Source organism: Solanum pennellii, chromosome 8 (assembly GCF_001406875.1).
Source record: "Solanum pennellii chromosome 8, SPENNV200".
NCBI classification, from domain to species: Eukaryota; Viridiplantae; Streptophyta; class Magnoliopsida; order Solanales; family Solanaceae; genus Solanum; species Solanum pennellii.
Genome location: NC_028644.1, coordinates 51,288,321 through 51,302,608, shown reverse-complemented (window position 1 = coordinate 51,302,608; position 14,288 = coordinate 51,288,321). Strand labels below are relative to the sequence as shown.

Sequence of the window (14,288 nt, the reverse complement as noted above, 5' to 3'; positions counted from 1 at the left end):
ATTACGTTTGACGGATCAAAAAGTAAATTCAGTGAGTGAAAAACTTACCTTTTGCTTCAAGAATGGTGAAAAACGAGTTGGAATAGCCCAGGAATCGTTCTTTAGCTCTAAAAGTCGAAAGTGCCAAATAAGGTTGTTTAGGGATTTTATTTACGAATTATTCCGCGTTTGTCCCGCTACAGCGACACCCATCCCGCTGCAGCGACACCCATCCCGCTGCAGCGACACCTTTTGAACAGTGATCCGTCTTGAAAAATCTCAAAAGTCCTATAATCTGATTTCCGTCTTGTCCGCTACAACAACATCTATCCCGCTGTAGTGTTATCGCTGCAGCGACAATAATCCCGCTGCAGCAAGATCCGAGATAGCGAGCTCCTTAAGGGAATTTCAATTCGCCCTTTTACAACACACTCTTAACCCACTACGCTAAAAAAATACCCTTAACGCTAGGATCAATTCCCGGAGATCTATTTATCCAAATTCAATTACATAAAAATCGTATGAATTTCTTAACGAGTTATCTAACCATTATGTAATCAAAATTATATTTACTCCACCCTATTGCTACCATATTTTCCTACACCTTTATGACTTCGATTCCTACAAATTTGGACAAGGTTGAAAAAATCCTAGTACTACAAAATAATATTTTCGATCCCGATTTTTCTCTCGTTGGCATTTTTATGACGACGAAACTCGACTGTTACAATTATAAATGTATTAAAAGTCAAGTGAAAAAGAAAATGTTATTGCTATAAATGGTAAATTATTTTTTTGATATAGGTATTTATGTAAGTTTCCCTTAAAAATAAGAGGAGTCTACACCCAAAATCTGTTTAAAGTTTGAAATATTACAATTTAAATACTATGTTTATAAAATATGTACTACATAAAATAAAAAAATTCTAAAATTTCTAGGAAATCACTACATAGGTCAAAGCCTTTGAAATATTATCATAGTTTTTGTGTTTTATTATGATTATTAGAAATTAATTAGATTAATATTTCTATTCAGCTATTTATGTTTTTGCTTGAAATCAGATTTAATAAATATTATATAGATAATTTTATTTCTGTATTTGATTAATAAGTAGTAACACTAACCCCATGTAGTATTATCTTGTCGATACTTATGATAATATTTTTAATTATAATTTAAATTAAAAAATTATAAAAAAAAATATAAGTTTAAGAAAAGAGGGCTGACTTGGCAAAGCCCGTAGCCCACACACTTGTGAGTTAGGCCGACCATTTTCTGGCCCTCACAAAAAATGAACTAGTACGAACATGTCAAATTGCAATGCTTGTATGGATTAGCCTGAATGGAATAATGAGCTAGTCCATATTGACAACTCTAATTAATGAGCCATGTGCAAATATGAAGTACTAGTAATCTTCTTCTTCTGTTTTTTTTTAGAATAAAAGTAGGGGTATCAAATGAGCGGGTTGGGTTAAATTAGAAATATTAAAATGGGTTCAATAGAAATCGGGTTGGGTCTTGACCCGCCCAATTTTACCCGATTAATCTCAATAATTTAACATATTGATATTTAACTTTTATAATCACAATTTGAATTTCCGCTTAAGAATTTTTTTGTTAAAAAAGTAACAAATGGATAAATAAACCCTAAAAGATGTTAAATAAATAATAATTCATACATTCAATATAGGAACATATCTTAATAAAAAGTTTTAAAACGGGTTGAAATTAGAGATTGAATTGGGCTCAATTGAGAATTCTCTTCAAATGAGTTAAGTTTGAATGGGTTGAGAATGAACCCAATTCAAATATCTTGAGCCCAAACCTTAAAATTCTGGATGGATTAGACGGGTTACCTATGTTTGGGTTCACTTTTGACACCCCTAAATAAAAGTGAACAAAAAGAAAAGAAAAGGATATTAAGAATCTTGACCATAAAAATAATTCAAACTTTTTTTATTTTTTTATTCTTGAAAATTAATGTTTGATTATAAAAATTTCAAATTTAACTCGAGATTATATTTCAAATTTGGAAAATAATTATAACATGTTTTCAACTTAATTTTCGCTTTTAAAGTTTTATCAAAGTACAATCAAATATGAACGCTATTACAAATATTTTTTTGAAAAAAGAAATCAATTCGAGCAAACCCTAGTAATTAAGACATTGTATGTAAATTATTCCTCTCTTAATTACAGGTCTTTAGTTTGAGTTCTGATTATAAAAAGTTCTTAGTAAAAAGTACTATCACCTAAATAGGGCTTTATATTACACAAATTTAAAATAATTGAACTTCAATGCGAATACAAAAAAAAATGGAGATAAGGAAATGAAGCACTAATGCTAACACGTTGCAAAAAACAAAAGAAAAAAGATATAAAAAGTTAAAAATGTGTATTTGTTTTTTGGTTAGTCAAAAGTTTGAACCTTGACTCACACTATGGTTAGGTAACACTATTTTCTGTGTCTGTCTTTCTTTTGTCTCTCTATTAAAACATTGTTTTTTTCAGCTTTCTCCCTTTATTTATCTCTCTTTTCATCAGATCAGTGTTTCATCTTCCAGATCCTCTGGTTAGTACAATCTTTAACTTAATTTATTATCGTTATATATATAAAAATGTAATCTTGCTGGTTCTTTTTTTTTTTTTTTTAAATGGTTAATTTACAAATGTTTTAGGGCTTGTTGTGGTTCAGAATCTAAAAATGTTGATTGTAGTAAATAGATGATTGAATTGAATGTAAAAGTAGAGGAAAATTGGAAGTTGGTAGCTATTTTTAAGCTTTTACACATATATCTTTTATGTATAAATGTTAAGTTGTTGCTTTTTTAAATGTTTTTTTCTGGGGTTAGTTTTTAAAGGTTTTAAGGTTTGGAGTGTTTCAGAATTGAGAATGCTAGTGAGTAGGGTGTTGAATTGACTGTGTTAACTGTAGTTTTATTTATGTTTTCATTTTATTTATTTTTCTATGTTGTTGTTATTATTGGAGTGGTGGGTAATTTTGAGAAGAGGCTGTGTCATCTTGGATGAATTAAAGGGGGTTTTAGTTACTTCTTTGTTATTTTGGAAGTGATTAATTGTAATGTATGGTATAATTTTGTGGTTAACAGTGATAATCCAGCGAAGTTTATTTACGAGTATTGGAATGAGATATATTTGAATAGAGTGAAAGGGGTATCAATGATAGTCGAAATGAACACGTACCAGTTTAACAACGCGACAACATATCCAAAATATATATTCCTGCAAGTGGGGTCTGTCAAGGGTAGGTGTACGCAAACCTTGCTCCTACTTTTGCTGGGTAGAGAAGTTGTTTCCGATAGATGCTTGGCTCAAGAAATCTTTTTCAAAAAAGATTTGAAAGAAAATAGATGATTTGTGTAGCTGACCCAAATTATTTGCCATTTAGGCTTAGTTGATTAATAATGAGGATTCAACTGCCTTTTGTTTCTTCTCTTTGTGAGTTTCCTTGCAACAATGAAATCCTGAACTTAGTTCCCAAGTGATCGTGTGACATTTCCATTGATACATTTGTGTATAATTGCCTTAGTTAACTCTGGGGTTGGAGAAGGGTATCTTGAACTTTTATTGGATTGAGATGCAAACATGGGACAAGGGAGACGTACTTCGATTATTATGTAGATGCAATTGAACTGCAGTTGCAGTATAGTCTTTTGTGCATAAGTACCTATTGGCTTATATTTATTCTGTTAATTGTTTCTCTTTGAAAAGTAGGCATACATGGACATCATAAAGGAGCTGTAACAACAGATTTGAGATCCCTAGTTTAACTATCACGCAGGCCTATGCTGTCGGTGGTTTTCGAAAACATGGGCTCGTTGTGCAGCAGAAACAAACACTACAGTCAAGCCGATGATGAGGAAAATACTCAGGTATGAGTTATACGAAATAGATTTGGAATTTGGTATAGTCCATAGTACTGTCTACAAGCTAGGAGAGCGAAAAATATATCTTACATAACCCCCAGTGTCCTGACTAGATCATGTGTCTTCAGACTGCAGAGATAGAAAGACGGATTGAACAAGAAACAAAGGCAGACAAGCATATTCAGAAACTTCTTCTACTTGGTAAATAAGGAAAAAAATATAGTCTTCAATTATCATATGATATAGTAATTTCTTACTTTGTCTTTGCTTTGCCTTTTCCTTTTATGGTCACCATACCCATGTAGTGATTTATGATGCCTACAAGCTATAGGCATATTCTATTTCTACATTCAGACTTGTTATATTTGAGGAGGCAATTGGTTATGAACTTTGCTTTTCCTCGAAGGTTCTGCTTCATAAGATGCTGGTGGAGGAAGCATAGTGAAAAAAAGATTCTTTGGAATATTGTTGTAGCATAGAGGAACTTCCACCTCTGGATTGACTTATTTGTCGAATTCTTTGTTCTTCCTTGTCTTACAGTATTCTTTTGCCATATTTTAAACTTACTGCTGTGTGTTTGCTGGTTAATGTCCTGTTTGACTGTGCTTGCTGAATGCTGATTTTTCTGTTGTTTCAAGGTGCCGGAGATTCGGGGAAGTCTACGATTTTTAAGCAGGCAAGAGATCTTATAAAATATCTATTAAGATTTCATTACTTTTAAAATGTATATGTTAATGTGTTGAAGTGCGTGACCATCTTATCTAAATGGTTAAGTTGCTACGTATCTTTATTACTTAATTATGTCTTCAACGTGTCGCCACATGTGCCGGATGGATCTAATCAATGTCCGTGAATGATAAATTATAGGTTGAACTGCCGAGCTTGATTCTTTTTGATGAGCCAATCACGTGAACTTTTGTTTTTCTGATAATGGATAGTGGTGAGACTCGAATCCAGTGGCGGAGGCAGGGGGTTTAGAATATGAAGAAGTAAACATGTGAAAATTACAAGAAAATAAACGCAGCGAGCGGCGAAGGGCAGGACTTAGCTTAACCCACTAAATTTTAATACGTCTTGTCATGCCCCATTTAACATTTCTTCTTGCTTTTGCCTTTGCTCCGTCAAGCTCTTCTTAGATAAACTTCTTGACTGTGTCAAATGGATTTATTATGGAATATATACACACGTAAAAATTAAATTTTATCTGTATATACGGCAAAGGGGGTTCCACCCCTAGCTCTGTCCCTGCTCGAACCCTAGACTTTTGCCTGCTATGATAACGTGTTAAATGTATCATTTCATCTTAAAGTTTAAGTTGTTAGAGAGAAAATTTTTATTTACTTTATTATATGTTCTGCAAAATGTGTTTCTCACATCTCCAGTGTGCTCTATTATTTCTGCCATGCAGATAAAACTCTTGTTCCAAACTGGCTTTGATGAAGCAGAGCTAAAGAACTACATCCCTGTCATTCATGCCAATGTTTATCAGACAATAAAAGTACGAAATACTTGAAAGGGTGTGTTGGTTATTTTCATTTTTGCAAAATAGGTGCTGCTTGTTGGAGAGACATGCATATATAGAAATATCATACACATGATTGATAATGAGTGTCAATTACCATGTGTCATGGATACTGGCATTCTTACATGGTGGGTGCTTGGTTCCAACAGATATTACATGATGGATCAAAGGAATTAGCTCAAAATGAATTAGAGGCCTCAAAGTATCTTCTATCAGCTGAAAATAAGGTTTGTGTTATTCGTTCTTATGCAATTATCAGATATTTGGGCTGTCATCTTGAAGTCATTTGGCCAAGGGAAACCCATGAAAGTGAAGGAATGAGATTGCTCGTCTTACTTAGCTGCATAAACATAAACATATATTTCTTTGGTTCCAGGAGATCGGCGAGAAGCTTTCAGAAATTGGAGGCAGGTTGGATTATCCTCACCTGACTAAGGATTTGGTGCAGGATATTGAAGCTCTTTGGAAAGATCCTGCTATTCAAGTAATTTTGCTTTGGGTTAAGCACTTTGATTATTTATTTCAGTTTCAAGTACTTCCTTTGGGCTCGTTGATTTTTATAAACTTCACAAAAATATTGTCTTTTACTTTTATAAATAAATGATAATTGAAATGATCAATTCATTGAAATCAATCAATCAACTATGCCTCAATCCGTAACTAGTATTTTTACAACCCCAAAGTAGTTGGGATCTCTCGACATGGTCCAGTATATATTCTTCTCTCTTGGGAGCATTTCACGTCTCCTTCTAATGCCATTTGTTGGTTTGTCTTTAAGGAAAAATCAGGATTTCTGCAAAACTAGAGACTTTAAAGTCTTACTCTTATTCCTAATCGATCTAATGTGAAGAGCCAAAAATTACTAAACCGCATTCCTAACTAGTTGAATATTCTATAAGGATCATTTTCCATGTTGTTATAGTCTTACCTAAGTTCAAATTTATACCTAGATATCACAGATCTTTTCAGGAAACTTGTCTCTGTGTGATTTAGGATTCCCTTGTTCCATTTTAGCACCTTCATTCAATAAAGTGTCGTACCTTCAGACTGGTGCATTTGGATGGACATGGCTTGATAATCTGAACCTTCTCTCATTTTATTGCGTATCTATGTTGCTCGCACCTTTTTCCCGTTGGCCTTAGTGGACGATAACTGAGCTAGTTGGAGATAACAGGTACCTAGTGGAATAGTTGAGGTGTGTGCGAGCTGGTATCACTGTCATAAAAATATGTATGTTACTTGCACTTTTTGTCAGAGGTTCTTATCCTAATTTTGTCTTGACTTGTATGACTGCAAATTGTATCTTAACTGTCACATTTTTAAGACACTCATATTGGGAATATTTTTGGGCTGTAAAGGCCCATCATTCACTCCCACGCTGCCGTCTTTGCTTTTCACTATATTTGATATCTTCCCATCGCATAACGATCTCATAATACTCCACATCAGTCATCTCTTCTAACTCTATATGCTACATCTTTGTTTATCCTGGCATTCATTCTACTGAAAGACCAAGCATAGATATCTGAACTATTCATATTTAGCACCACAATCCATCACTTTACCTTCATTTTTCTTGTGTGTGCTAAACTGGCAATGCATATAGACCGTCTTACTTTAACTTGTTCCCAAGCCTCTTTCTTTAGATTGCTTTTCCATAGTTCTAATTTTAAATCTCATTGAAGCAAATCACTTTAGTATATGATTATTCATACAATAGCTGATCAGAGATTACCCTTCGAGGTGGCCCAGTGGTTTGAGCTCGAGACTTCCATGTTGGAGGTCTCAAGTTCGAAACCCCTTGCCAGCGAAAGCAAGGGGTTTGCCTTCTGGGTCGAGCTCGTCGCACAAGGCTTGCCAAGTGCGGGTTACCTCTCCTATGTGGTTTGCGAGCTATTGCATATGAACCCAGGGTGTGTTCAGAATGAAGGAAAATGTTTAAATAGAAAATATTTTCTAGGAAAATAATGGGTTTCTTACTTGTTTCCTTGTGTTCAATATGTAAGCAAAAAATATTATCCTAAAAGTATTTATGAATATTTCTAGTTTACAAAAAAAAGAACTTATGTATATTCTAGACTAATACTATGGGAGGTAGACTAGGGGTGTGGGATGGTGGGGATAGGGCTATGGGGGGTAAGGGTGTGAAGATGAGGTGTGTTGGAGGGTGGAGACACAATTAATGTGGAATGCACTTGTGGAACTTGCTTTTCCTACTTCCACTAGGGAAGACATTTTCCTCATTTTTAAAGAACTTGTTTTCCTATAAAAAATGTTCTCAAAAAATTATGACCAATCAAACATTGAAAAATTGGAAAACATGTCTCCCTCCATAACGAACACACCCTTAATCTTTTATTGAGTAAAGATTAACTTGTCTTTACTCTGATTGAGTTCTTTCTTTCTTGTAGGAAACTCTGTTACGTGGTAATGAGCTTCAGGTTCCAGATTGTGCCCATTATTTCATGGAAAACTTGGAGAGATTTTCTGATGTACATTATATTCCAACAAAGGTAAGAAATATCAATTAGGTATTTCCCGTTTAGAAGTTGTGCTTTCATTGCTATAATAAAATCTATTCTTATTTTCATATTGAATTTGCAAAGAAATCATAACCATCTGTTCTCCAACTCTATCACAAAACTATTTTCGACACGATGTTGAATTCAGAATTGTACATATCAATTTTGGCTTAGATGCATTATTGGAAGTATTTATGTTTGAGTTTTGGTCTTAGGGATGTCAAACTGTTGATATAAACTGGAAAGAATGGTAGTCTTGACATGTATAACTTTGACAGGCTGGACCAAACCAATTGTCTTTCTTATCTCATCTTAACCCACCCATTTGACAACGCTGGTGTTGGTAACTATTCCAAAATTCAAACAGCAGTCTGCTATTGTTGAAATTTACTTTTAGTTATGGCTGTATTTTAGTCTAATAAGTTGCTTAGATTTAGGATGATTTGAATTTTATATTTCTATTAGGTTTTGTTTAGTTGAGACTTGATATACAGTCTTAGGTTTTCTGAATTTTAAATTAGGCAGATTTTGTGTTTTAAGTTGGTTATTTAAAGCCCTTATATGCTTCACAAAATCATTGAGACGCATTTTAAATCAATACTTTCAACCTTTTTGCTGCACCATCTTTTTGAAGAAAAATAACAATTATAGTTAGATACGGTGTTTAACATCCAAGATACTTGGTATTACAGTATGCTTGCCCTTACTTACCGTATATGCTTGAATATAATTGTATATAATTTTCTATTATATTAGTGGTGTTCTTTATATAGGAAGTGTAAGTGTAAGAAGTGCAAGTGTTGCTTGTCTATTGCTGGTAAAGGAGAATGTGGTTCATCTATCAAGTTCTTATAGTTGCTGTTCAGTTACTCTCAATTGCTATAATTTCTTTCTTCATGCATAGTATCTTGGATTGCATCCTGTGAATTGTATAAATTTTCTTATCTAAAGATGGGTTACTTTTATTTTATCTATTTATTGTACTCTTATACTCTCCTTTAAGTGCTGGTTAAATACTTTTCCTAGCCGAGCACAACAAAATTCTTTGATGAAGGAATCTTGTCTGTTGCATTCATGTTGAATTGTCTAGACTACCTTATTTAATTGTAAGATGTTAGAGAGAAAAATTGTATTTTTAATGATGTCTTTAACACTGTTACAATATATGCATTACAGTTGGTTTATTTACTTTTTTGGAGATCTTAATAGAGTAGTCATTTTCTTGTTATCTTGTAGGAGGATGTTCTTTTTGCCCGGATTCGAACGACGGGTGTCGTTGAAATACAGTTCAGGTGAATTTTTACGCATCCTTGAACTGTCCTCTTATCCATTTTCTAAAACCTTTTTGTGGTTGTATACATTATCTCTTAAAAGAAGTGTTGGCTTAATCTAGAGCCTAAAAACCACTACGTTGTACCGAATTTGCAAGCAAAGTGAAAGAACTGTCTGAACCGCTCCTTAGTTTTCTTTGTCCTGTTGGAACAAGACATATGTTGGTTGAAATCCTTCCTGCTATCTCTTTTGTAGGCAGGTCCAATCTGCCTTGAAGAGCAGGCTTATATATTCTCCTTGTAGCATTCAATGAACTACGTGATATGCTTTTCTCTGTGTAAAGTCATAGTCATGGTGTTGAAATATTATTAAACTAGTTGATGTGCAGTTCCTGTTTAGCCTCATCTTTTGTCTAAGTGCCTACTTTGCCTGTCAAAGTAAGTACATTTATATGTCCTTGCATTTCTTGATTATGATCCAGTTCTTGTGGTCCTCCAACGATGCAATTGTTTATGACCTTATATTTGTTTTCTTATAAGATAATTGTATTCTTTCTACTTACGATGGATATCTTTATAACTACTAAAATATCTGCAGTCCAGTTGGAGAGAACAAAAAAAGTGGAGAAGTATATAGGCTTTTTGATGTTGGAGGTCAGAGAAATGAGAGAAGAAAGTGGATACATTTATTTGAAGGTGTAACAGCAGTTATATTTTGTGCCGCTATTAGCGAGTAAGATTTCTGTTCCTAGCTTTCTGAATTTCCTAACATCATTTACTTTTAAGTCAACCCTAATCTGGACTTGATCACGAGTAGCAGTACGTGGATCACGTAGCTTTCCAGAATGAGGAAGGAAATAAATCATTAATTACTCTAGGTCAAAAGGATTTTAAATTTGTGAGTAGGAAATGATGCAACTGCATACTTATCATTATTCTATTATTCACATCAGGTATGATCAAACTCTATTTGAGGATGAAAGAAAGAACCGAATGATGGAGACCAAGGAACTCTTTGAGTGGGTCTTGAAACAACCATGTTTTGAGGTCAGTTTTTCGTGTTTGCTGCCGTGTTGTGAAAAGCGCGCTTCAAAGCGAGGCGACCCTTGTGCGCTTTTTTATCTTGAGGCGAGGCGATCTGAAAAAAGCTCTCGCTTCAGATGAAGAAGCGAGAAGCGACCCTAAGGCAAAAGCGCAATAAAGCGCGCTTTTTATAAAAAAAAGCGACAATTAGGGTTTTTTAAAAAAAAATTAGGTTTTTTTTTAAAAAAAATCTGAAATATAACCTTCTCTCTCCTCACGACTCTTTCCCTTCTTTCTCTCCTCGCAACTCTTCTTTCACAATACTTCTTTCCCTTCTTTCTCTCCTGACGATCTCGACTGAGGCTGCCTCTCTCTTCAACCTCGACCGCGACTGCATGTAACTTTTTGTTCATCTCTTTTTTAGCTAATGCTTATTAGTTCATCTCTATGAGTTTCTTTTCTCCTGAAATATACAATCTTCACCTGTGCTTCATCTCTTCATCTCTCTGAGTTTCGACTACTCTAGTTTTTTCTACTTCTTCTCTTCCTTTCTTCATCTCTGCTGCCTGCTCTGTTTCTAATTACTGACTGCTGCCTCCTCTTCTTTTTTTTCAATTCTTTTGCTTTTGTTTATTTATTTTTTGATCAGTCTAGCAGCCTTGTTGAAGAATAGGAGTTTGAATCTTTGTGATTTAATTATGTTTTTAATTTTTTGCTTTATACGTTATGACTTATGAGTATTTTTGCCTATGTAATTTCTTTCAATCTAAGACTATATTACCTCTATTTAGTTATTTAATATTTTTTTATTTTTATACTAAATGTCGCCTTTTTTTAAAAAAGCGCGCGCTTCGCTTCACGCTTCTCGCTTCTGTGAAGCAAGCCCTCGTCGCTTTTTTCCGCTTCTCGCTTTCCAAAACACTGGTTTGCTGGAGGACAATGCTTGGTTCGGGATCTTGAATTATACAATATCCACTTGTATCAGCTTGTACTCATGGATCTTTTTTGTTACATGCATTTGCATCACTTCTTTTGGGTTTAAAAAAAAAAGCAAATAAATCAGACCAGTTAGGAAGTTGACACTCTATTCTTTGTGCAGAAAACTTCCTTCATGCTGTTTCTCAACAAATTTGATATATTTGAGCAGAAGGTTCCGAAAGTAAGTACATTTTATTTAGTAGCGGTGTCTGTCTGTGGAACTGTTCTTTCTCATCTAAGAATAATATCCCGTGGTTGTAGGTGCCCCTCAACGCTTGTGAGTGGTTTAAAGATTACCAGTCAGTTTCAACAGGAAAACAAGAGATTGAGCATGCTTATGAGTAAGGTTTTTTCATGTGCAGTACTTCTATAAATGAGAACATATTGATCCCACAGATGCATTTCTCGGGCTCTTCAAGAAATACTAAAATTTTCCTGATTTGCTATTCATCACATAACTAGAAAGAAATATATCTCTCAAGTAGCTTGTATGCACAGTTAATTCACATAACTTCTCTGGAGGACTTCAGTAGTCTATAGCTATTACGATTGACTTGCATGTTAGAGGGGATAGCATAGAATTTTTTTTTTTTTAAATTTACTATATTGGTCTATTTTCTGCTTTTTGAGTTTATCATTATGAACCAATATTTTGGATCTTGGGGACGTGGCCAGAGGTCAGTCTTTCCATTGACATTATTGTTTAATTCACGTGCTAAATGGTCTATTCTGGTGTTTTGATGTACTCTTTAGGTTTGTAAAGAAAAAGTTTGAGGAGTCATATTTCCAATGCACTGCACCAGATTGTGTGGACCGTGTGTTTAAGATCTATAGAACCACAGCCCTTGATCAGAAGCTTGTAAAGAAGACATTCAAACTGGTAGACGAGACCCTGAGAAGGAGAAATCTCTTCGAAGCAGGTTTATTATGAAATTCTTTAAATTTTCAAAAGAAAAAAACAGAAATGTTCATACCGTGAAAGATGCATACAAGTTTTGAACAGTGGAGTTCAAATACAGAAAAAACAGGCTATGGTGGTGGGGGTATCATATCAGATTCAACAATTTAAGTTTTGTCCATGTTAGGTCTCTAAGCACATATTTCTTTCTTTATCCCGGTATTGTTATGCTCTACTTACAAAACAGATGGTTCAGAACAAAAACTGATATTCAAGTATATTCTATTGATGTTCATTTTGTTGAATGTTGTAACATTCTCACAGCGCAAACTTGTACATGCATTGTTGGTTAACCTTTTGCTATCTCGTGCTTTATTCAGTTTATCATTTAGCTCTTACCCAGCTTCAGCTATTATTGTGATGTTATTTCAAAAGCCTGTTCAAGATTTCAACTAGTGTTGGTTTACAACCCTATGGTGAATTTTTTTCCTTTCAACTTTTATGGTCTTTGAATGTTGTGGTTTTAGGTTTTAGTTAACTTTTGTGGTCTTTGAAATACAAGTAGGGCTGTCCATAACCCAAATACTTGTATGTCGTCTTAGCTAGGCTAGGAAAATACACAAACACTTTGGTTTTATTTGGTCATGAAATTGATGTGAAAGTTCACTTTCTAAATATAGGTTTCGTTTTGTCTTCTTATAGCATTTGTGGTTAAACTTATATATATACAGATCGTTTTATAAAATCAGGTCACCTAAAAGATAATAAATTTATAGTACGACATTGACAATGAATATAAAAATGACACCTCATACACATTTAAGATTATATGTATCGAGTTATAAACATACTTTTTCAAAATAAATCACTTATAGTAGATTATTATCGAGTTATAGCACATGATTAAAAATATATTTAATTAAAAATAAATTATAAGTAATTATTTAAATACTAATTAATATGTTTAAATATTTTTTTTATTTTTTCCGGTTACCGTTTTTAAAACAAACTCTTAATAGTTTACATTTACCTTTTTTAAAATAAATAATAAAGTAATGTTAATCACATAGTACAATTACCTTTTACCTTTTTAAAAATAAGTAATAAATTTATAATAATAGTACAGTTACCTTTTTGAAATCAAAAACTAAATTTTAGAGATTTGATTTTAATTAACTTCCTACTTTACCGTTGTCCAATAATTACCCACCCCCATTACACCCCATACACGAACAACATTTTCCTTCCCAAACACGTCTCACTCATCATCTTCCCCATCACGCCGGATTCATCCCCATCCACATCAAGCCTTACAGATTAAATTCTTTCCCAAACCCACAACTCAAAGATCCACAATTTCTATTCCACAAAACGATTTATCAATATTGTAAGTTTTTAGAACCTTCATAAATTATTTTCTGTTAAGTTCGTATATTAAATATCGAAAAAAAATAGTAAAACATCCCGTAAAAGTAGAAGATTTGTTGAGGAGTCATCTTCTGATGATTTCCATGTTCCTTCGTTCAATATTTTGACCCAAACTCAACCGCACAAATCCAGTGGAAAAGAGACTGATAGTTCTGTTAAATTGAAGCTTCAAAAAAGCAAAAAAAAAAAAAAAAGAGTCAAAGGAAAGAGGGAAGAAGAGGAAGGAAAAAGAAAATGGAACATCTTCAGAATCTGATTCTGACTTTGTTGACGAAATAAAAAAAATGGATTCCTTTGAATTTAGCTTTGATAAGTTGATGAATATTGTATGTGATCAGGGACTTTGATCTAAGAATGGAATACTTTTCTGTGCCTAATTTAGAGCTACACCTGGATCTCCATAATTCCCATAGCACTATGGGAGGCATGATCTTTAAGATGTATGATGCCATAGTGTTTTTTTTCGTAAAATTTCAGCATTCTATGATTAGGTTACTTAATGAGTTGTTCTTGTATTTGATTCAGATTTTTCCTGCAAACTCTTCCCATATCCTTTGTGCAAAATCTCCTTTGTGGAAGAGATGATCAACCGTTTTTATATTCCGTATGAATTGACATGTTAGTATTGTATGAGTATTATTTTGTAGTTTATAAGTTAACAAAGTAGATTTTTAACAATCGCAGTATGTATTAATATTGTATGATTTCTATGTGAATTGGTGTATGAATTGATGTATTAGTTTGTATGACTTGTGTATAAATGTTGTATGAACTGAGAT

At 33.6% G+C, this 14,288-nt stretch overlaps 1 protein-coding gene across 3 annotated transcripts; it reads left to right on the top strand.

The window, feature by feature from the left end:
- The first annotated feature begins 2,415 nt into the window (after positions 1-2,415).
- On the top strand, positions 2,416-12,479 carry LOC107026728 (guanine nucleotide-binding protein alpha-1 subunit). Of its 3 annotated transcripts, none has more exons than XM_015227806.2 (14): positions 2,416-2,552; positions 3,716-3,873; positions 3,996-4,068; positions 4,506-4,543; positions 5,276-5,365; positions 5,539-5,616; positions 5,766-5,873; positions 7,801-7,902; positions 9,148-9,203; positions 9,781-9,915; positions 10,136-10,229; positions 11,305-11,364; positions 11,445-11,524; positions 11,937-12,479. In XM_015227806.2, the coding sequence occupies exons 2-14, from the start codon at positions 3,787-3,789 to the stop codon at positions 12,112-12,114; spliced, it is 1,179 nt and encodes a 392-aa protein (XP_015083292.1). In that variant the 5' UTR covers positions 2,416-2,552; positions 3,716-3,786; the 3' UTR covers positions 12,115-12,479. The 3 variants fall into 3 exon arrangements, with proteins under 3 accessions (XP_015083292.1, XP_015083294.1, XP_015083293.1); XM_015227808.2 differs by having other exon boundaries at positions 2,419-2,552; positions 3,783-3,873; XM_015227807.2 differs by having other exon boundaries at positions 2,429-2,552; positions 3,713-3,873.
- Positions 12,480-14,288: the final 1,809 nt, after the last annotated feature.